The sequence below is a fragment of the Danio aesculapii genome, chromosome 25, assembly GCF_903798145.1.
Source record: "Danio aesculapii chromosome 25, fDanAes4.1, whole genome shotgun sequence".
Classification (NCBI taxonomy): Eukaryota; Metazoa; Chordata; class Actinopteri; order Cypriniformes; family Danionidae; genus Danio; species Danio aesculapii.
In genome coordinates this window covers 8,590,321-8,613,991 of record NC_079459.1, presented here as the reverse complement: position 1 = coordinate 8,613,991, position 23,671 = coordinate 8,590,321, and the positions used below count along the sequence as shown (strand labels likewise).

Genomic DNA, 23,671 nt, shown 5'->3' with positions numbered 1-23,671 from the left:
TTGGCCCAGCGAGCTGTCCCTGAGGCCAGCCATTCTCCCTAGGCTTGCAGTCTGGGCTCTTGAGAAATCATTGCCCTCCACCTCAAGGCTCTCTTGCCCATTGAGCTACCCCAGGGGCCTGAAAATCTCCATGGGGTTGCAGTTTTGGTGCTTGAGGGCCTCTTGCCCTCCAGCTGCAGGGTCTCTGACCCTAGCGGGTTGCCCCAGGGGCCAGCCACTCTCCCTGGGCTTACAATTTGGGCTCCTGGGGGCCCCTTGCCCTCCAGCTCCAGGGTCTCTGACCCCAGCGGGTTGCCCCAGGGGCCAGTCGCTCTCCGTAGGCTTGCAGTTTGAGCTCTTGAGTGCCCCTTGCCCTCTACCTCAAGGCTCTCTGGTCCAATGAGCTGCCCCCGGGGCCAACCACTCTCCCAGGCTTGCAGTTTTAACTCTTGAGGGCCACTTGGCCTCCGGCTCCAGGGTCTCTGACCCTAGCGGGCTGCCCCAGGGGGCAGCCACTCTCCCTGGGCTAGCACTCTGTTCTCTTGAGGGCCCCATGCCTTTCAGTTGCAGGGTCTCTGACCCCAGCTGGATAGCCCAGGGGCCAGCCACTCTCTCTGGCTTGCAGTTTGGGCTCCTGAGGGCCCCTTGCCTGCCTGCTCCAGGGTCTCCGACCCCAGCGGGTTGACCCAGGGACCAGCCACTCTCCTTGGGGTTGCAGTTTGGGCACTTGAGGGTCACTTGCCTTCCAGCTGCAGGGTCCCTGACCACAGCGGGCTTCTCTAAGGGCCAGCAACTCTCATTGGGATTTCAGTCAGGGCTCCTGAGGGCCCTTTGCCTCCCACCTACAGTGCCTCTGACCCAAGCAAGGTGTCTCTGGGCCCAGAGGCTCTCTCTGGGCTTCCAGTCTCGGCTTTTGAGTGCCCCTTGCCCTCCACTTCAAGGTTCTCTTGCCCAACGAGCTGTCACTGGGGCCAGCCACTCTACCTAGGCTAGCACAAGGCCCTCAAGAGCCCAAACTGCAAGCCCAGGGAGAGTGGCTGGCCCCAGGGATAGATCCTTGGGCCAGAGAGCCTTGAGGTGGAGGGTAAGGAGCATTCAAGAGCTCAAACAGCAAGCCCAGGGAGAGTGACTTTTTCTTTGACCCAGCAGGCTGCTCCAGGGGACAGCCACTCTCCCTGGGCTTGCAGTTTGGGCTGTTGAGGGCCCCTTTCCCTCCAGGTCCAGGGCCTCTGACCCTGGCAAGCTGTCCCTGAGGCCAGCCACTCTCCCTCGGCTTGCAGTCTGGGCTTTTGAGAAATCATTGCACTCCACCTCAAGGTTCTCTTGCCCATTGAGCTGCCCCAGGGGCCAGCCACTCTCCCTGGGGTTGCAGTTTGGGTGCTTGAGGGCCCCTTGCCTTCCAGCTGCACGCTCTCTGACCCCAGCAGGTTGCCCCCGGGCCAGCCACTCTCCCTGGTCTTACAGTTTGTGCCCTTGAGGGCCCCTTGCCCTCCAGCCCCAGGCTCTTTGACCCCAGCGGGCTGCCCCAGGGGCCAGCCACTCTCCATGGGCTTGCAGTCAGGGCTCTTGAGTGCCCCTTGCCATTCACCTACAGGTCCTCTGACCCCAGCAAGCTTTCCCTTGGGCCAGTCTCTCTCTCTGTGCTTGCAGTCTTGTTTCAAGAGGACCTCTTGCCCTCCACCTCAGGGCTGTGTGGCCAATCGAGCTGTCCCTGGGGTCAGCCACTCTCCCGGGCTTGCAGTCTGGTCTTTTAAGGACCCCTTGCCCTCCAGCTGCGGGGTCTCTGACCCCAGCGGGTTGCCCCATGGGGCCGACACTCTCCTTGGGCTTGCAGTTTGGGCTATTGAGGGCCACTTGCCCTCTAGCTCAAGGCTCTTTGGCCCAGCGAGCTGTCCCTGGGTCCAGCCACTCTCCCTAAGCTTGCAGTCTGGTCTCCTGAGATTCCCTTGCCCTGCACCTTAAAGGCCACTGACCCCAGCGAGCTGTTCCTGGGACCAGACACTGTCCCTGGGCTTGCAGTCTTGACTCTTGAGTGCCCTTGCCCTCCACCTCATGGCTCTCTGACCCAGCGAGCTGTCCCTGGGGCCAGCCACTCTAGCTAGGCTTGCAGTCTGGGCTCTTGAGTGCTCTTTCCCCTTCACCTCAAGGCTCTCTGGCCCAGCGAGCTGCACCAGGGGCCAGCCACTCTAACTGGGTTGTAGTTTGGGTTCCTGAGGGCCCCTTGCCCTCCAGCTGCAGGGTCTCTGACCCCAGCTGGTTGGTTGCCCCAGGGGCCAACTTTTCTCTCTGGGCTTGCAGTTTGGGCTCTTAAGAAACCTTTGCTTTCCAGCTCCAGGGTCCCTGACCCCAGCAAGCTTTGCAGGGGGCCCCTTGTTCTCCCCCTCAAAGCTGTCTGGCCCAGCAAGCTGTCCCTGGGGCCTGCCGCCCTCCCTGGGCTTGCAGTCTGGGCTTTTGAAGGCCCCTTGCCCTCCAGCTGCACGGTCTCTGACCCTTAGCGGGTTGCCCCAGCGGCCAGCCACTCTCCGTGGAATTGCAGTTTGGGCTCTTGATGGCCCCTTGCCTTCCACCTACAGGTCCTCTGTCCCCAGAAAGCTTTCCCAGGGGCTCCTTGCCCTCCACCTCAAGGCTGTCTGGCCCAGCAAGCTGTCCCTGGGGCCAGCCACCCTCCCTGGTCTTGCAGTCTGGGCGGTTGAGGGCCCCTTGCCCTCCAGCTGCATGGTTTCTGACCCCAGCGGGTTGCCCTAGGGGCAGGCCACTCTCCCTGGGCTTGAAGTGTGGGCTCTTGAGGGCCCCTTGCCCTCCAACTGCAGGGTCTCTTACCCCAGTGGGTTGCCCCAGGGGGCAGCCCCTCTCCCTGTGATTGCAGTTTGGGCTTTTGAGGCCCCCTTGCCCTCCATTTCAAAACTTTTTGGCCCAGCAAGCTGTCCATAGGTCCTTCCACTCTCCCTAGGCTTGCAGTCTGGTGTCCTGAGGGTCCCTTGCGCTCCACCAAAAGGTCACTGACCCCAGCAAGCTGTCCCCAGGGCCAGACACTCTCCCTGGGCTTGCAGTATTGACTATTGAGTGCTCCTTGCCCTCCACCTCAAAGCTCTCTTGCCCAGCGAGCTGCACCAGGGGCCAGCCACTGTCCCTGGGCTTGCAGATTGGGCTCTTGAGGGCACCTTGCTCTCCAACTGCAGGGTCTCTGACCCCTAGCGGGTTGCCCTAGTGGCCAGCCACTCTCCCTGGGCCTGCAGTTTGGGCTCCTAATGGCCCCTTGCCTTCCACCTACAGGTCCTCCGACCCCAGCAAGCTTTCCCGGAGGCCCTTTGCCCTCCACCTTAAGGGATTCTGGCCCAGCAAGCTGTCCCTGTGGCCAGCCACCCTCCCTGGTCTTGCAGTCTGGGCGGTTGAGGGCCCCTTGCCCTCCAGATGCATGGTTTCTGACCCCAGTGAGTTGCCCCAGGGGCCAGCCACACTCCCTGGGATTGCAGTGTGGGCTCTTGAGGGCCCCTTCCCCTCCAACTGCAGGGTCTCTTACCCCAGTGGGTTGCCCCAGGGGCCAGCCCCTCTCCCTGTTATTGCAGTTTGGGCTCTTGAGGACCCCTTGCCCTCCATTTCAAGGCTCTTTGGCCCAGCAAGCTTTCCACATGTCCTTCCACTCTCCCTAGGCTTGCAGTCTGGTGTCCTGAGAGTCCCTTGCTTTCCACCTAAAGGTAACTGACCCCAGCAAGCTGTCCCTGGGGCCAGACACTCTCCCTGGGCTTGCAGTCTTGACTCTTGAGTGCCCCTTGTCCTCCATCGCAAAGCTCTCTGGCCCAGCGATCTGCACCAGGGGCCAGCCACTGTCCCTGGGCTTGCAGATTGGGCTCTTGAGGAGTGCCCTCCAACTGTAGGGTCTTTGACCCCAGCTGGCTGCCCCAGGCGTCAGCCACTCTCCCTGGCCTTGCAGTCTGGGCTCTTGAGGGCCCCGTGCCCTCCTGCTCCAGGGTCTTTGACCCCAGCGGGCTGCCCCGGGGGCCTCTCTGGGCTTGCAGCCTAGGCTCAAAGAGCCCCTTGCTCTCCCTCTCATAGCTCTCTGGCCCAGCGAGCCGTGGCTGGTGCCAGCCATTCTCCCTGGGCTTGCATTCTGGGCTCTTGAGGGCTCCTTGCCATCCAGCTCCAGGGTCTCTGACCTTAGCAGACTGCCCCTAGGTCCAGCTACTCTCCTTGGGCTAGCAATCTGGGCTCCTGAGAGCCCCTTTCCTTTCACCTACAGGGCCTCTGACCCCAGCAAGCTGTCTCTGACACTCTCCCTGGGATTGCAATCTGGGCTATTGAGTGCCCCTTGCCCTCCATCTTAAGGCTCTTTTGCACAGTGAGTTGTTCCTTGGGCCAGCCACTCTCCTAAGGCTTACAGTCTGGGCTCTTGAGTGCTCCTTGCCCTCCACCGCATGGCTCTCTTGCCCAGTAAGCTACCCTAGAGGCCAGCCATTCTTCCTGGGCTTGCAGTTTGGGCTCTTGAGTGCCCTTTGCCCTTCAGCTCCAGGGTCTTTGAAGCCAGCGGGCTGCCCCAGAGGCCAGCCACTCTCCCTGGGCTTGCAGTCTAGGCTCCTGAGGGTCCCTTGCCTTCCACCTACAGGGCTTCTGACCCCAAGAAGCTGTCCCAGGGGCCAGACACTCTCTCTGGGCTTGCAGTCTAGGCTCAAGAGGGCCCCTTGTTCTCCATCTCAAGGCTGTCTGGCCCACCAAGCTGTCCTTGAGGCCAACCACTCTCCCTGGGCTTGCTGTCTGGGCTGTTGAGGACCCCTTGCTGTCCAGATACAGGGTCTTTGACCCCAGCGGGCTTCCCCAGGCGCCAGGCACTCTCCTTGGGCTTGCAGTCTGGGCTCCGGAGGGCCCCTTGCCTTCCACCTACAGTGCCTCGGACCCCAACAAGCTGTCTCTAGGGCCAGCCATTCTCCCTGGGCTTGCAGTTTGGGCTGTTGAGGGCCCTTTGCCCTCCGACTCCAGGGTCTCTGACCCCAGCAAGCTGTCCCTAGGGCAAGCAACGCTCTCTGGGCTTGCAGTCTAGGTAGTTGCAGTTTGGGCTCTTGAGGACCCATTAACCTCCAGCTCAAGGGTTTCTGACCCCAGCAGGCTGCCCCAGGGGCCAGCCACTCACTCTGGCCCAGCGAGCTGTCCCTGAGGCCAGCCACTTTCTCTGGGCTTGTTGTCTGGGCTTTTGAGAGCCTCTTTCCTTCCAACCACAGGTCCTCTGACCCCAGCAAGCTTTCCAGGGGCCAGACACTCTGCCTGAGCTTGCAGTTTGGACGCTTAGTTGCCCCTTGCCGTCCACCGCAAGGCTCTCTGGCCCAGCGAGCTGTCCCAGAGGCCAGCAACTCTCCCTGGGTTTACAGTTTGGGCTGTTGAGGGCGCTTAGCCCTCCAACTCCAGGGTCTCTGACCCCAGCAAGCTGTCCCTGGTGCCAGACACTCTCCCTGTGCTTGCAATCTGGGCTAATGAGTGCCCCTTGTCCTCAACCTCAAGGCTTTCGGGCCTATCGAGCAGTCCCTTGGGCCAACCACTCTCCCTAGGCTTGCAGTCTGGGTTCTTGAGTGCCCCTTGCCTTCTACCTACAGGGCCTCTGACCACAGCAAGCTGTCCCTGGGGCCAGACACTCTACCCTGGGCTTGCAGTCGGGGCTCTTGAGGGCCCCTTCCCATCCACCTCAAGGCTGTCTGGCCCAGCGAGCTGTCCCAGGGGCCAGCTACTTTCACTGGGATTGCAGTTTGGGCACATGAGTGCCCCTTGTCCTCAACCTCAAGGCTTTCAGGGCCATCGAGCAGTCCCTTGGTCCAGCCACTCTCCCTAGGCCTGCATTCTGGGTTCTTGAGTCCCCCTTGCCTTCTACCTAAAGGGGCTCTGACCCCAACAAGCTCTCCCAGGGGCCTGTCACTCCCTTTGGGCTTGCAGTTTGGGCTCCTGAGGGCCCCTTGCCTTCCACCTACAGGTCCTCTGACCCCAGCAAGCTTTACTGGAGGCCAGTCACTCTCTCTGAGCTTGCAGTCTAGGTTCAAGAGAGCCCCTTGCCCTCCACCTCAAGGCTGTCTGGCCCAGCATTCTGTCCTTGAGGCCAACCACTCTCCCTGGGCTTGCTGTCTGGGCTCTTGAGAACCCCTTGCCATCCAGATACAGAGTCTTTGACCCCAGTGGGCTGCCCCAGGCACCAGGCACTCTCCCTGGGCTTGCAGTCTGGGCTCCTGAGGGCCTCTTGCCTTCCACCTACAGGGACTCTGACCCCAGCAAGCTGTCACTGGAGCTAGACACTCTACCTGAGCTTGCAGTCTGGGCTCTTGAGTGCCCCTTGCCCTCCACTTCAAGGCTCTCGGGCCCATCGAGCTGTCCCTTGGGCCAGCCACTCTCCCTAGGCTTGCAGTCGGGGCTCTTGAGTGCTCCTTGCCCTCCACCTCAAGGCTCTCTGGCCCAGCGAGCTGCCCAAGGGGTCAGTAACTCTCTTTGGGTTTTCAGTTTGGGCTCTTGAGGGCCCCTTGTACTCCGGTTGCAGGATCTCTGATCCCAGCGAGCTGTCCCAGGGGCCAGCAATTCTCCCTGGGTGTGCAGTTTGGGCTCTTGAGGGCCATTTCCCTCCAGGTCAAGGCTCTCTGACCCTAGCGGGTTGCCCCAGGGGCCAGCCACTCTCCCTGGGCTTGCAGTTTGTGCTCTTGAGGACCCCTTAACCTCCAGATCCAGGGTCTCTGACTCTAGAAAGCTGTCCCTAGGGCCAGCCACTCTTCCTGGACTAGCATTTTGGGCTCTTGAGGGCCTTGTGCTCTCCAGTTACAGGGCCTCTGACCCCAGCGGGTTGCCCGAGGGTTCAGCCACTCTCCCTGGGCTTGCAGTTGGGGCTCATGAGGACCCCTTAACCTCCAGCTCCAGGGTCTCTGACCCCAGCAACCTGTCCCAGGGGCCAGACACTCTGCCTGGGCTTGCAGTCGGGGCTCCTGAGGGCCCCTTGCCTTCCACCTACAGGTCCTCTGACCCCAGCATGCTCTCCCAGAGGCCAGTCACTCTCTTTGAATTTGCAGTCTAGGCTCAAGAGGGCTCCTTGCCCTCCACCTCAAGGCTGTCTGGCCCAGCAAGCTGTCCCTGAGGGCAACCACTCTCCCTGGGCTTGCTGTCTGGGCTTTTGAGAGCCCCTTTCCTTCCACCCACAGGTCCTCTGACCCCAGAAAGCTTCCCCCGGGCCCAGTCACTCTCTCTGGGCTTGCAGTCTAGGCTCAAGAAAGCCCCTTGCCCTCCACCTCAAGGCTGTCTGGCCCAGCAAGCTGTCCTTGAGGCCAACCACTCTCCCTGGGCTTGCAGTGTGGGCTCTTAAGACCGCTTGCCCTCCAGCTACAGGGTCTCCGACCCCAGCAAGCTGTCCCGGGGGACAGTCACTCTCTCTGGGCTTGCAGTCTAGGCTCAATAGGGCCCCTTGCCCTTCACCTCAAGGCTGTTTGGGCCAGCAAACTGTCCTTGAGGCCAACCACTCTCCCTGGGCTTGCTGTCTGGGCTCTTGAGGACCCCTTGCCTTCCAGAAAAATGTTCTCTGGCCACAGTGGACTGCCCCAAAGGCCAACCACTCTCCCTGGGCTTGCAGTCTGGGCTGATGAGGGCCCCTTGCCTTCCACCTACAGGGCCTCTGACCCCAGCAAGCTGTCCCTAGGGCCTGCCACTTTTCCTGTGCTTGCATTTTGGGCTCTTGAGGTCCTCTTGCCTTCCAGCTACAGGGTCTCTGACCTCAGCGGGTTGCCTCAGGGGCCAGCCACTCTCCCTGGGCTTGCAGATTGGGCTCTTGAGGACCCCTTGCCCTCCAGCTCCAGGGTCTCTGGCCCCTGTGGGCTGCCCCAGGGGCAAGCCACTCTCTCTGGGCTTGCAGTTGGGGCTCCTGAGGGCCCCTAGCCCTCCACCTCAAGGCTCTCTGGCCCATCGAGCTGTCCCTGGGGCCAGCCACTCTCCTTAGGCTTGCAGTCTGGGCTCTTGAGTGCCCCTTGTTCTCCACCTCAAGGCTCTCTGGCCCAGCGAGCTGCCCCAGGGGTCAACCACTCTCCCTGGGATTGCAGTCTGGGCTCCTGAGGTCCCCTTGCCCTCCAGCTTCAGGGTCTCTGACCCCTGCAAGCTGTCACTGGAGCCAGAGAATCTCCCTGGGTTTGCAGTCTGGGCTCTTGAGTGCTTCTTGCCCTCCACCTCAAGGTTCTCTGGCCCAGCGAGCTGTCCCTGGGGTCAGCCACTCTCCCTAGGCTTGCAGTCTGGGCTCTTGAGTGCCCCTTGTCTTCCACCTACAGGGCCTCTGACCCCATCAAGCATTCCCTGGAGTCAGACACTGTCCCTTGGTCCAGCCATTCTCCCTGGTCTTGCAGTTAGGACTATTTAGGACCCCTTGCCCTTCAAATCCAGCGTTCCTCACCCCAGCGAGCTGCCACTGGGGCCAGTCACTCTCCCCTGGCTTGCAGTCTGTGCTCCTGAGGGCCACCTACAGGGCCTCTGACCCCATCAAGCACTCCCTGGAGTCAGACACTGTCCCTATGCCTGCCTGCCTGCCACATATGTGCTTCCCTCCAGTGCCACGACTCTGCCTGCCACACATGTGCTTCCTTCCACTACCATGGCTCTGCTCAACACACATCTGCCTTCCTCCACTGCCACGGTTCTGCCCGTCACACATGTCCCTCTTTCCACTGCCACAGCTTTGCCCGCCACACGTGTCTCCTTCCTATTTCATGCTTTACCTGCAACACATGTGCTTCCCTCCACTGCCATGACTCAGCCCGTCACACATGTGCCTCCTTTCACTGCCACGGCTTTGCCTGCCACACATGTGTCTCTCTCCACTGCCATTGCTCTGCCAGTCACACATGTGCCCCTCTCCACTGCCACGGCTCTGCATGCCACACATGTACCTTTCTCCACTGCCACAGTTCTGCCTTCCACACATGTGCCTCCCTCTACTGTGACGACTTTGCTCGTCACAAATGTGCACGAATCTGCGTGCAACACATGTGCTTCCATTGCCACGGTTCTGCCTGCCACACATTAGCCTCTCTCCACTACCACTGCTCTACTTGCCACACATGTGCCGTTCTACACTGCCACAGCTGTGCCTGCCACACATGTGTCTTTCTCCACTGACATGACTCTGCCTGCCACACATGTGCTTCACTCCACTGCCACAAATGTGCTTCCCTTCAATGCCACGGCTCTGCCTGCCACACATATGCCTCCCTCCACTGCCATGGCTTTGCCTGCCAAACATGTGCCTCTCTCCACTGCAATGGCTTTGCCTGCCACACATGTGCCTCTCCCCACTGCCACGGCTCTCCCTGCCACACATGTGCTTCCCTCCAATGCCACGGCTCTGCTTGCCACACATGTGCCTCTCTCCACTGCCACGGCTCTACCTGGCACACATTTGCTTCCCCTCCAATGCCACGGCTCTGCCTGCCACACATGTGCTTCCCTCCACTACCACGGCTTTGCTTAACACACATGTGCCTCCCTCCACTGCCACGGCTCTGCCTGCCACACATGTGTCTCTCTTCAGTGGCACAACTTTGCCTGCCACACATGTGCCTCTCTCCACTGCAACGATCTGCCTGCCACACATGTTTCCCTTCACTGCCACGTCTCAGCCCACCACACATGTGCCTTCCTTCACTGCCATGAATCTGCGTGCAACACATGTGCTTCCATTGCCATGGTTCTGCCTGCCACACATTAGCCTCTCTCCACTACCACTGCTCTGCTTGCCACATATGTGCCTCCCTCCACTGCCACAGCTCTGCCTGCCACACATATGCCTCTCTCTAATGCCACGGCTCTGCCTGCAACACATATGCCTCCCTCCACTGCCATGGCTCTGCCTGCCACACATGTGCCTCTCTCCACTGCCACGGCTCTGCCTGCAACACATGTGCCTCTCTCCGTTACCACGGCTCTGCTTGCCAGACATGTGTTTCCCTTCACTGCCACGGCTCAGCCCACCACACATGTGCCTCCCTTCACTGCCTCGGCTCGGCCCGCGACACATGTGCCTCCCTCCACTGCCACGTTTCTGCCTGCCACATATATGCGTCTCTCCATTGCCACGGCTCTGCCTGCCACACATGTGAATCTCTCCACTACCACGGCTCTGCATGCCACACATGTGCCTTTCTCCACTGCCACGGCTCTGCCTGCCACACATGTGCCTCTCTCCACTGCCACGGCTCTGCCTGCCACACATGTGCCTCCCTCCAATGCCACGGCTCAGCCTTTCACACATGTGCTTCCCTCCACTGCCATGGCTCTGCCCAGCACACATTTGCCTCGCTCCACAGCCACGTTTCTGCCTGCCACACATATGCTTCTATCCATTGCCATGGCTCTGCCTGCCACACATGTGAATCTCTCCACTACCACGGCTCTGCAGGCCACACATGTGCCTTTCTCCACTGCCACAGCTGTGCCTGCCACACGTGGGCCATTGTCCACTTTCACGACTCTGCCTGCCACACATGTGCTTTCCCTCCACTGCCACAGCTCTGCCCTCCACACATGTGCCTTCTCCAATGCCATGGCTCTGCCTGCCACACATGTGCCTCTCTCCACTGCCACGGCTCTGTCTGCCACACATGTGTCTCCCTCCACTGCCACGGCTCTTTTAACCACACATGTGCCTTGCTCCACTGCCACGGCTCTGCCTTCTAAACATGTGCTTCCCTCCACTGCCACGGCTCTGCCTTCTACACATGTGCTTCCCTTCACTGCCACGGCTCTGCCTACCACACATGTGTCTCCCTCCACTGCCTTGGCTCAGCCCACGAAACATGTGCCTCCCTTCACTACAACGTTTCTGCCTGCCACACATATGCTTCTATCCATTGCCATGGCTCTGCCTGCCACACATGTGAATCTCTACACTACCATGGCTCTGCATGCCACACATGTGCCTTTCTCCACTGCCACAGCTGTGCCTGCCACGCATGGGCCATTGTCCACTATCACGACTCTGCCTGCCACACATGTGCTTCCCTCCACTACCACGGCTCTCCTCAACACACATGTGCCTCCCTCTCCTGCCATGGCTCTGCCTGCTACACATGTGCCTCTCTCCGCTGCCAACGGCTCTGCCTGCCACACATGTGCCTACCTCCACTGCCACGGCTCTGCCTGTCACACATGTTTCCCTTTACTGTCACGGCTCAGCCCATCCCACATGTGCTTCCATCCAATTCCACGGCTCTGCATGCCACACATGTGCATCCCTCTACTGCTACGGCTCTGCCCGTCACAAATGTGCCTCCTTCCACTGCCAGGTCTTTGCCTGCCACACGTCTCTCTCCAATGCCATGGCTCTGCCTGCCACACATGTGCCTCTCTCCACTGCCACGGCTCTGCCTGCCACACATGTGCCTCCCTCCAATGCCACGGCTCTGTCTGCCACACATGTGTCTCCCTCCACTGCCACGGCTCTTTTAACCACACATGTGCCTTGCTCCACTGCCACGGCTCTGCCTTCTACACATGTGCTTCCCTCCACTGCCACGGCTCTGCCTTCTACACATGTGCTTCCCTTCACTGCCACGGCTCTGCCTACCACACATGTGTCTCCCTCCACTGCCTTGGCTCAGCCCACGAAACATGTGCCTCCCTTCACTACAACGTTTCTGCCTGCCACACATATAATTCTATCCATTGCCACGGCTCTGCCTGCCACACATGTGAATCTCTACACTACCATGGCTCTGCATGCCACACATGTGCCTTTCTCCACTGCCACAGCTGTGCCTGCCACGCATGGGCCATTGTCCACTATCACGACTCTGCCTGCCACACATGTGCTTCCATCCACTACCACGGCTCTCCTCAACACACATGTTGCCTGTCACACATGTTTCCCTTTACTGTCACGGCTCAGCCCATCCCACATGTGCCTACCTCCACTGCCACGGCTCTGCCTGTCACACATGTTTCCCTTTACTGTCACGGCTCAGCCCATCCCACATGTGCTTCCATCCAATTCCACGGCTCTGCATGCCACACATGTGCATCCCTCTACTGCTACGGCTCTGCCCGTCACAAATGTGCCTCCTTCCACTGCCAGGTCTTTGCCTGCCACACGTCTCTCTCCAATGCCATGGCTCTGCCTGCCACACATGTGAATCTCTACACTACCATGGCTCTGCATGCCACACATGTGCCTTTCTCCACTGCCACAGCTGTGCCTGCCACGCATGGGCCATTGTCCACTATCACGACTCTGCCTGCCACACATGTGCTTCCATCCACTACCACGGCTCTCCTCAACACACATGTTGCCTGTCACACATGTTTCCCTTTACTGTCACGGCTCAGCCCATCCCACATGTGCCTACCTCCACTGCCACGGCTCTGCCTGTCACACATGTTTCCCTTTACTGTCACGGCTCAGCCCATCCCACATGTGCTTCCATCCAATTCCACGGCTCTGCATGCCACACATGTGCATCCCTCTACTGCTACGGCTCTGCCCGTCACAAATGTGCCTCCTTCCACTGCCAGGTCTTTGCCTGCCACACGTCTCTCTCCAATGCCATGGCTCTGCCTGCCACACATGTGCCTCTCTCCACTGCCACGGCTCTGCCTGCCACACATGTGCCTCCCTCCAATGCCACGGCTCAGCCTTTCACACATGTGCTTCCCTCCACTGCCATGGCTCTGCCCAGCACACATTTGCCTCCCTCCTATGCCATGGCTCTTCTTGCCACACATGTGCCTCTCTCCATTGCCACAGCTCTGTCCACATCACTTGTGCCTCCCTCTACTGCCATGGCTTTGCCTGCCACACATGTGCCTCTCTCCACTGCCACGGCTCTGCCCACCACACATGTGCCTCTCTCCAGTGCCATGGCTTTGAAGAGGTTTTCCTTTAGGGCCCCATTTTTCACTCAATGTATTTTTAAATTTTTTTATACAAAAACAAAAATAAACTTGAAAAGGTTGTCTCTAGCAGGGTGGTGTTGATTACAGGCGAGCACCCCGAGGGCATTGTAATTGGTTTATAGCCTAATGTTTAGTTTTTCAATTCTTGCATTTGCATTTAAGGACTAAAAGTGCTAAAGTTGTATTTTCGTGTGAGGATCATCCGGCTGGACAAAATGTGTAAGTGTAATGAACTGTTTGAATAAAAGAGCTTATTTGCAATCAATGTTCCCTCTAAGCTGCGCGCGTGCGCAATCGCGCACTGCCCGCACATTCTCAGCGCACAAGAAAATCTATCCAGCGCATAAACAACATCAACATAACGTATTAATTAATATGTAATATTAGACTTAATCTAATCTAATTAATTCGCCCAATAATATAGTTTTTTTGTTTCTCACTCAGTGAGTGACAGGTGTCTAGCCAATGTTACGATACAGTTCACTTACGGTACAAAGCCAATCATGGCATTGACGGTGCTTGCATCTGGGCCCTGCCTATATGCGCCGTGCAGGTTAGCTAGCAGGTTAATAGATGCTAATACAAACCCCGCATCATGGCGAAACGAACAGGCAGCGACACATCCACTCACCATTGGTGTCACAAAGTCACAGTAAAAAAGAAATGCAGTTCTTTTAAGATGGAATGGTTGTCGGAGTATGTGCAAATTGAAGAAAAAGCGGTGAAATTGGGTGAGATTTTTTCTTTTTCAAGTGAGAAAGGTCTACTCTGCAAAACATGCAGCGATGCCAAAGTAGCAAGTGAGTTTTCAGAGGGAAAGATGTGGATTGAATGCAAGCTGGACTATCTCAAGCGTCACGTTCAGCATAAAAGTCATTTAAAAGCTGTCGAAACTGTACGAAGACTCAAGATGGGACAGGGGATTAGTACATTATTGCAGGAGAGCGCAAAAGACAGAGAGAAAAGGAACGAGCTGTCACACAAAACAAAATCGGACCCTGAACAAGTTAAAGTTCTCATTGACAATATTTTACTTGCCATCAAAATGAATGCATCAATGCTGTCAGTTTAACAAATCCACGATCACATGGCAAAGTATGTGAGTATACCAGAAAGCTGGCGAAGCAAAAACTATGCCTTTGAATTTGTGAACTCAATCAGAATGAGACTATGTGCAGTATTAAAAATGCACCCTGGCATACCCTGATAGTAGATGAGAGCACAGACATATCAGTACACAAAATGCTAGTCATATATATTAAATACAGGGAGGAAAATGATGTTAACTACAAAACTGTGTTTGGTGGCATCATCCAGCTGACAGCATGCACTGCTCAGGATATTGTGCAAGGAATAACTCAGTTTTACTCCAAACATGGACTGGACATGCAGAAAATGGTGATGCTGACCTCCGATGGTGCCTCAGTAATGCTAGGAAAATACAACGGAGTTGCAGCTTTGTTAAAGCGCCAAATACCACACCTAACTGAACAACATTGTGTGGCCCACAGAGAGGACTTGGGCATTGATGATGCCTGGAAAAATGTGCCTTCGATGCGAGATGTTGAAACTCTTCTTAGAACTGTCTATTCCACTTTCTCTCGGTCCGCTGTGAAGAGGGGCAAAATGGAGGACCTGGCAAAGATTCTTGATGAAGATGCACTGTCATTCAGGCCTCTGAACGAAGTGCGATGGCTGTCGCGGCACCAAGCTGTCAATGCTGTTCTGAGGAACTACACTGTGCTTACAGAATTCTGTAAAAGAGAATTCACCGATAACAGAGATCCAGTGGCAAAGTACTGCTACAAAAAGCTGAGTGTTTCAAAATTCAAGGTTACTATCACTGCTCTGGGAGATGTTTTGGGTGAGCTAGCACAACTCTGCCTCACTTTACAAAGACGCAACCTGACTGTGATGGAAGGACACTGCTTTGCTAGAGCAAAAATTGAGAAGTTGCGTTCCCAATACTTGAAGGAGAAGGATGTACAGTGGAGCGACCGTGTCAAAGAGGCAATGGGGACCTCATCAGCTGATGGCAGAAATACTGGTGAGATTACTCTTTTTATTAGTAAGCTGTGTGATCACATGGATGCTCGTTTTCCAGAGGAAGAATTAAAGGAGTGGTCTGCATTTGATATTGAAACATTGAGCTCAGACATCAGTTTTGACTATGGATCAGCAGACATTGCTACATTGGCAAAGAAGTATGAGGTCATTCTCCACCACCCATCACAGTCTATGGAGACCATTAACAGTCAGTATGCTGAATTCAAGTACATAATGAAGCAAAAACTTAAACAGAAGTCAATCAGCACATTCTCAGATATGGTTGCTGCAACACTTAGATGTGAGGAGCTAAAGGAGATTTCACAGCTTGTGGATATTTGTGCTACATTTCAAGCTTCCAGTGCCGACTGTGAAAGAGGATTTAGTTTAATGAATCATATCAAAACAAAATCCAGAAATCGTCTTGAAGTGACACATTTGGACCAGCTGATGTGCATAAAATCAAAGCAAGAAGCAGATGAGGCCATCAACCTGGACAAAGTGTACAACCATTGGAGAAGTGAGAAGGACAGACGTGAAAAATAAGGTAAAATTTAAGTCAGATTTGTGCATATTCTAGTGACGGTTGTTAAGATTTTGTCTTTATGGATATTAATCATTAAATGTTGTTACTATTAGGTCATTTATGGGTAGTAGAAATGCCAAGAAAAACTGTGTAATTAGATATTTTACAGACAAAGTGTTACAGGAATTTGCACTGTATCACAAGCTACAGCACAAATCATTGTGCAAAATGTGAATGTTTTAATGTGAGCAAAATGTTATGTCTGAAAGGTCTATATGTCTCATATCTTCCAGAACAGGACCCTCAGCCAGGCCAAAGCAGGACTGTCACATACTGTATAACATCTACACATCCCATTTTTCAGATTTTTGTCTTTTTTTTAAGTGGACCAAATTACTTATTTAAAAATAAAGCGTGCATATCTGATGTTGCTCACAGTAGTCCTCAGTTTGCTCAGGGAGCTTGTGTGTATGCCCAGATACATGAAAAATTAGAGGGAACATTGTTTGCAATCTTTAAAAAGCCTATGGGAAAATCCTATAGGGATTTTATCGAGGGAACCAGTTTTATGCTAGCAGCCGATTAGCCTACAAGGTGACGTCATAGTTCCTCCACTCTATAGAGTGGAGGAACTATGACGTCACCTTGTAGGCTATAATCGGACTACAATGCCCTCGCGCGCTCGCCTGTGTAGTCAACACCACCCTGCTACAGACAATTTTTCAAGCTTATTTTTAGAAATATGACAAAGATTTAATCTCTCAGTTTATCATATTATAATCCACGCTATTTATTATAAACAAATAAATGCGCAGAAACACATAGACCTGCATGCATTTTAGATCGTTTTTTTAGGTGGGAAATGGTTGTTGTAAAAGTTTTTAAACTATTTATAAATGTGCCTACGTAGTATTATCACAAGACATTGAAATAAGTGTATCACTCGCGTGCACACAGCTCGCTTACCTTAGTAACACGACAGAAATGAGGCATGAGGGACATGTCTATTTGCATGCAAGTTCCATCATGGATAGAGAACAACATTCAAAAAGCAGCCCAGCAGTCACATATGTTATTCTTTTTAAGGAGGAGTGTAAGTATTGTAGTTATGACAGAGTTAAATGTGTTCAGATGAAAAAAAAAAAAAAACAACAACAAAAAAATCACTTGAGCATGTTAAAATGACAGTAAATATGTATGTATTTTTTTACTCATTTATTTACAAATTTGCATTATTGAGAGCAGGAAAGAGACAGGCTGCACTGGTAAGTAATATCTTCATAATATCGTTTAAATAAAAAAAATCATCAACAAATGAATCTGTCTTTACAAGTGAAGGCATGATCTACACATAATATGAATTCCCAATTAGAAAAACACTACAAACTATAAAATACTATTCATGAAAATATTTAAATAACAGACAAATCCAAATGCCCAACACAATCGAGCTGCGTTTCAGACCAGTTCACCTGGATGACTTAACTGAAATCCCTTTAAAAAACATGACTTTGGGACGAGGAAACCGGAACTGCTAAAATGCTAAAAAAAACTGCAAAAAAAATTGCTTCTGGATTTTTGCATACAAATTGACGTCATAGTTCCTCCACTGTATTTATACACTTCAGTCATTATTTAACCAGTTCCATACTCCATTCTAGTTGGTGGCGGTAATGCACCTACAAGTTTGTTTGCCATCCGTCAGTAAAACCCAAAGAAGAATTCCTTAACATTTTTTTTTCTTTTTCTTTTTACTTTTTTATTGCTGAAACCAAGAACAAACAAACATACATACATACATAGATACATACATACATACATAACAGTACATAAAACAAAAATTACAGTATCAATCAACAAATGACATTGACAAAATGTACAGTATGAAACAATGAAAAAATAACTTAAAAGATAAAGAAAAAAGAGAAAGAGAACAAAAAACATTAAAGATTTTTTTTTCAAATACAAGGGTTAACTTAAGGTACTTATAAGAAGATCTTAAAGGCAGAGCATATTTTGACAGTTTTTAAAGCTTTCTTAGACGATTCAGAAATCAACTTTATATAATTCTCCATATCCTTAATGAAGACCACAAAGGCAAGTTTACTATTTGTGAATTTGCATATGTGAATGTAAAATTTACTTAAGAAGATTATTAAATTGATTAAAGAAACATTATTTTCTTTTGTGGGGCCCGAGTTAAAATACCCAAAAATAATAATTTTCATTTGTATAGAAAATTCTGGCAGAATCTTTACCTTAACAAAGAAATCTATATTATTCCAAATCTTCTGAATGTAATGAAATGACCAAAACAAATGTACTAATGTTTCCTTAGCATTCACACACACAAAAAAAAAACAGTTCAAGTCAGTTTAAACTCTAAACTTTTGTATAAAATTCTTGACAGGATAAAATCTGTGGATCAGTTTAAAAGAGACGTCTTTTACCTTATTTGTGAGAAAAAAATTTTGTTGTAGTGGCCAGATTTCCTCCCAGTTAAGATTATCATAAAGATTCTTCCAAAAGAAGATACTGTGTGGAATAGAGGTTAGATTCTCAAGAAATAGTGATCTTATTGTGTGATTTTTGTTTCTTTCTTCCAAAAAACAAATTTGACCGACAGGAGTGTCACAGGGATTGAGGGAAATTGTAACTGTAACTGTTGGGGAACATCCACAGTTCCTCAGAAGTGTATATAATCTAGGGATAGGCATTTCTGACCATTCTTCATTTCAATTAATCCACATGTTTGACAAACAAGTACTCGATTCATCGGGGTGGGGCTTAAGCAAGAGGCAGGGGGCGTGTGTGCTTCATAGCGACAATTAAATAACATAAAAAAAAAAATAATAAAAAAAAAAATAATAATAATATATATATATATATATATATATATATATATATATATATATATATATATATATATATATATATATATATATATATATATATATATATATAATATTTAAAGCCCATTTAAAATGTTGTTCATAAAACTATGACAGGTTTCAGAAAACAATTAAATCAAAGCTGTTGGGTTATTAAAAATCCCCATCAATATTGGTTAACAAAGTAAACATGTAAAGAAATGTGAGCAGTGGCGTATTTAGGCATGGGCAATATGGCCGATGCCCAGGGCAGTATCTTGCTGGGGGTGCCGCGGGGAAAAAAAAACGAGCCCCAGTAAAAGCTTTAAGATACGAATTACTTTATGCAAGTGTATTAATTTAAAGTAGTAATCATAGAATAAAGACATTAGAGGCCATTCACATTTGCCGTATTTTGCATGTGCAAGTTTGTTATTGTCTATGTGCAACCGAAACAACGGTGGTGAACAGTGGCGCCTGCAGCCGTACGGTTGTACGCACTGTGCATACCTACCATGAGAGGACGGAAATTAATGCCGCTTTATTTCTTTATTTATTTACTACATAATTTAAATTGAATATTAAACAGTATACAATATGATATATTGACAAAGCAAGAAAGATTGACAACAAGTAAAGGTGTGCATTTGTGTGTTTTAAAGTGTGTATGTACTTGCATGGTGGGAGATGGGTAAAGAAATCTATTGGCTTCAGTTTTGCTAGTAGTTTTTCTGCACACTAAAATTTACAATTCAAATACTGTAACTATTGTTTAAAACAAGGTTCAAAATGAGTGAACACTTTTTAAAACAGATAAACTTAATTGAGACATTTGCCAAAAGCCCGAAAACTAATGAGACAAATACTGATCTTCCACACGGAGTGGAGTCCACAGTGTCATTAGCACCTGAGCCGGGGAAACTGTCTCTTTCATCAGACAGATCAGATCCAGCTGCTGCGCAGCCTCCTCGCATGGAACTGCTACCATTCAAAGTGTTTTAAGCAATTTTATCTGACAGACTGGCATAAATAAGCAGACATCTCCATTCTAACAACAAGTTTCTGAGATTTCTCACCCTTACAACCGAGTTTGTTCCTCCAAGGTAACGTGGGAACATGTTCAGTGCTGTTGCGAATACTTTGTAAACGCCTGTCCTGCTCATTCAAATCATCTAATTAAATTAATTAAATTGTAATTGACCGGCACAACATGGAAAACAGTTTAATATGCTTCTCTGAAACTTTCATTTTATTTAGGCTAGATTATTATTTTGTTGAAGAATTGCGGATTTGTTTTGAAGCACTTCACCTCAAATGTTATACGTTCTTCTTTTTTTGTCTTGAAGATAACTGACCAAGAAAAATATTTGAACAAAGAGACTAACAATATACAAAATTCCTTTCCAAGCCCTTCCACTACTTAGCTTTGCAGGTGGATGATGTTCAGTCAGTAGAAAGTAAAGATTTAAATATTGCTTCTCTAATTACATTGTATCAAAGCTTCTGTTATATTTGCCATTGTTTTAATATATCATAATTTTAAAGATTACATCATGACATCATCTAACGGCGCTTCTGGTGTGCAACCTCCTTAAGAATATGTACAAACACACTGCATACATTTGAACAAAAAGCATATATTCAAAAACAAACTGTAGTTCGAATGTCAAGAATGTTATTTTAATGCTCTTTGTGAGACCTTGCTGTTATAAATTGAGGTGTTGCCCGGGTAACGTAGACAAAAAGCATACAAATTAAATTAAATATTGACTTTGTCATTAAATCGCATGTAATGCACACATTGATCTCAATTAGATCATGTATCTTCAGAAAGTTGCAGGCGCAGGTTGATGTGTGACCAATGGGATTGTAGCTTACTAAGTACCAGGTCTTTAATTAAGATTAAAGATTAAACATCTTTAAAAAAATAAAATCAGAGTCATGATATTTCAGATTATATTGTGACCAAAAGCTATTGAGAAGATGATTTATCAAGATACCACTCAGCCTATTTAACCTAACAAAAAAATGTCAGAAATGTATCTTTTAGTAAAAAAAGAACAGGTTAGTATTGATGTGTTTTATTACTTTATTTGATATCATTTCCAGCATGTATTAGAAACTTCCCAAAGAGTGTATAATTCAACAGATATGCAAGCAGCTTTATAAATAACATACATACATACACACAAATATGGAGGCAGCTGCAAGAAACAGGTCCAAAATAAATATATATATATTTAAGTGGCAAGTGTGAAAGTAAATAGATTCTAGTGCAATATTGTTCAAATAAAATTTAATAACTTATTGAAAGTGTTGATCATAGAAATGCATTAAAATTAGAATTAGTGCAAACATTTAAAAAAAATAAATGTTTGCAAGTGTTGCAAAAATACAGTTGCAAGTGTGATTGCTGTTAACTAAAAGTGCAGTTAGCAGGATTGTTTTACTAAGTATTATCAAGTAAATAATTATTAGTAATAAAAAGCAACATAAATAAAATTACACATCACAAGCAAATGCCCAGTTCATCCAAAGCAGCATTGCGGAACATCAAATGATATACAAATTAACTACATCTAATGAACTAATAATTTAATGTACCATACCTGTCATATATTCTTCATTTCTAATTATTAATGTTATAGCACATACAGTAACCACAATTTTAGATTGTGCATTGACAGGTTGGGAATGCTTTCAAGTGAAAGAAAAAAAGGTTTCTGCGCTAAAAGATTAAATAATATTTAGCATATTCTTTTAAAAATATGTTAAATGATAAACATTTTATTAAACATGTACTCTTAATGCAATCTAGCAAATAAAATCATGGCAGGACTAAAATATACAGTCACTTGATATTGCAGTATATAATATATAACCTACCAAATAAATCATGACAAATATTGTATTAGGACGTGTCACGGTAAAAAAATAAATATCTTGACTGAAAAAAAAAAAAAAAAAGTAAAATCACTCCTTACAAATTTCAGTGTATATTTCAAAATTCTTAACAAATAAAATGGCTGCATTATTCCAGTGTAATATTTTTAACTATATTTATTACAATTAAATTTTTACTCAAATGTATTGAGTATTGTGCAATAAAACATTCACAACTTTGATCATTTGATGAAGGATATTTTGAGGCTGTCAATATTTAGGATTTTGTTAATTTAACACTCTGATAGACTTGGAGTGCTGCTGCGTTCTGGTAAATTAAATCCACGTTAGTCCCAGTTCTTGATCGAATGAGGTCATACGCACACTGGTGGAGGTAAACATACTGGTCCTATTGACGAAAATCAGAAAGAACAAAGAAACATAAGTATAGTGAAATAGTGTACTTTGGGAAAGTGCTAAAACACATTTTATATTCAAATTTTTACTTTTGTACATTTTGTAGATTCTTTTGTTTAGTTAAGTTTCTGCTGTGTTTGCCAGCTCAGACAAGTTGAAAAGAAAACATTCGTATTTATTTATATGCCATAGTAAAGTATCTGTTTGAGTTTTCTTCACGTGTCCTCCTCCAAGCAAATGTCTCAGTTGCTGTCGTAGTCTTTGTTCTTTGAAGGAGGGAATGGAGACATTATGTTGAAACAACATTATGGGGAATTGCCAGATGACCAATCACTCTGAGGTGTAAGAAAACGGTACGGTACGGGTCACCTTTATCAGGCTTGCATTTCCACTGCCAAAAGGGTACCAATGGTATACGACAGAAAGTTTTAGTCAACGTCATTCTTGCTTGATGAAATGTCAAAGTAAAACTGTACGGGTCATTCACATATCATATGAGTAGCTCTTCTCACAAAGCAGATGCTGTATTCACATAAATACTTGTGTATAAATGTTCATTGCAAACATTTCTATGAACATGATTTGATTATAACTGCAGATCAATGATGTTCAAAATAGCCTACTGTAACATCTACAATTATATAAAACAAATGCAATATATATGAACACATACAGACGCTTACAGTCTCCGATATGTTACCAAATACAGAAAAACTACACAGAGCATACATTAGACCTTATTTGGGTTCAAAAACAACACACAGACATACAGCCTACAGTCAGTGCAAACCTCTCATCTGTATCTTTAATCTTCACCAGCACATGTAACCTCTTGTTAGAAAGTAATTCTGTCATTCTGAGTTCATAATAGTTCAAAAGGTGATGAATGGTTAAACATGGCAGTTTGTTCATGTTTTAGGTTGCTGAAAAAATCATTTGCTCCTTTGTTTTTTTTTTTTGGCTTGTCCTTTGCTTTTTTGTGCTTCACTCTCATGTTTGCCCGTTTCTGAAAGGATCGAGTGTCAGAAGCACTTCAATAATCACATGCACGTTATTATCATCAGCTCAAAAAATTTGTTTCAAATATAGAAACCGGCGAGTGCACGCGAGAAAGCAAAACCTCTTGCGCTTTAGATGGCCTTGTAAAATATGACAGGATAGATTCTGCTCTTCTTCTTGGCTTTTTAACTGTTCATCAAGACGGCAACAAGGTTTGTTTACGCTCTGGTCAACCGTGGCTCGTTGTTATATGTATATATAATTACAGTGTAATGTCTCGGCTGTGTATTTAAAATGGCGCTTCCTTTGTTTTCATTCTCCTGGCTTGTGCCAGAGCGACTGATGTATCACTGTAAACCAATAACGTTCAGTTGTGTGTCTTGCTCCGCCTTTTGGTACCCTTTTGTTGTGCTAGGTACCCTTTAGAAAGGAAACCCAAAAAGTGGTATGGTACAGTTCGCTTTAAAGTACCTTTTAACAGTGGAAATGGCCATAAAAGCATATCGAACCGTACCGTACTGTACAACTCAGTGGAAATGGGCCATAATCAGCAGAGTATATAAGCAGCACCTGGAAGAGCTCCAGTCAGACTTATGCTGTGGTCACACTAGAGTTTGAGCATGCAAAATTCTGTTGTTCTGTGCTGCGAAAAGGGGAGGGATTTAATAAGATGATTGGACATTAAAACATTGAGCCATTGATTCATGTTTTAAATGTCTGTACAGAGAGGTCTTGTTTTGATCTTCGACTGGTCTCATGCAGCCGTGTGATGCAATTTAGCAGGTCAGAGTTCACCAAGCTTGAACTCTCCAATGGTACAAACTGTGAAACAAGCTTGCGTTTCTGGTCTGTCGCACTTGCATGCGTATGATTGGAAGTCTATGGGGTAAAAAGTGCAGTGTGACCATGGCATTACCCTTTGAGGAGCCAATCACACTAGCATTCAGCTGGTGATTCTGTGTCTTTAACACTGAAACATAATGTCTTCATTCCCTCTTTTAAGCAAAAAGAGTTACAACAGTTACCAACACATTTCGCTTCAGGTCGGGAACTAAAACATAGTTGAAATAAC

At 48.8% G+C, this 23,671-nt stretch overlaps 1 protein-coding gene across 1 annotated transcript in view; it reads right to left on the bottom strand.

The window, feature by feature from the left end:
* Positions 1 to 20,409: 20,409 nt before the first annotated feature.
* The window catches only part of LOC130219594 (mucin-2-like), a 68,754-nt gene continuing 65,492 nt past the window's right edge, over positions 20,410 to 23,671 (bottom strand). Inside the window, exon 55 of the mRNA XM_056452027.1 lies at positions 20,410 to 21,592. Coding sequence (XP_056308002.1) covers positions 21,461 to 21,592 — 132 coding nt within the window. The 3' untranslated portion in view covers positions 20,410 to 21,460. The remainder of the gene's footprint in view (positions 21,593 to 23,671) is intronic.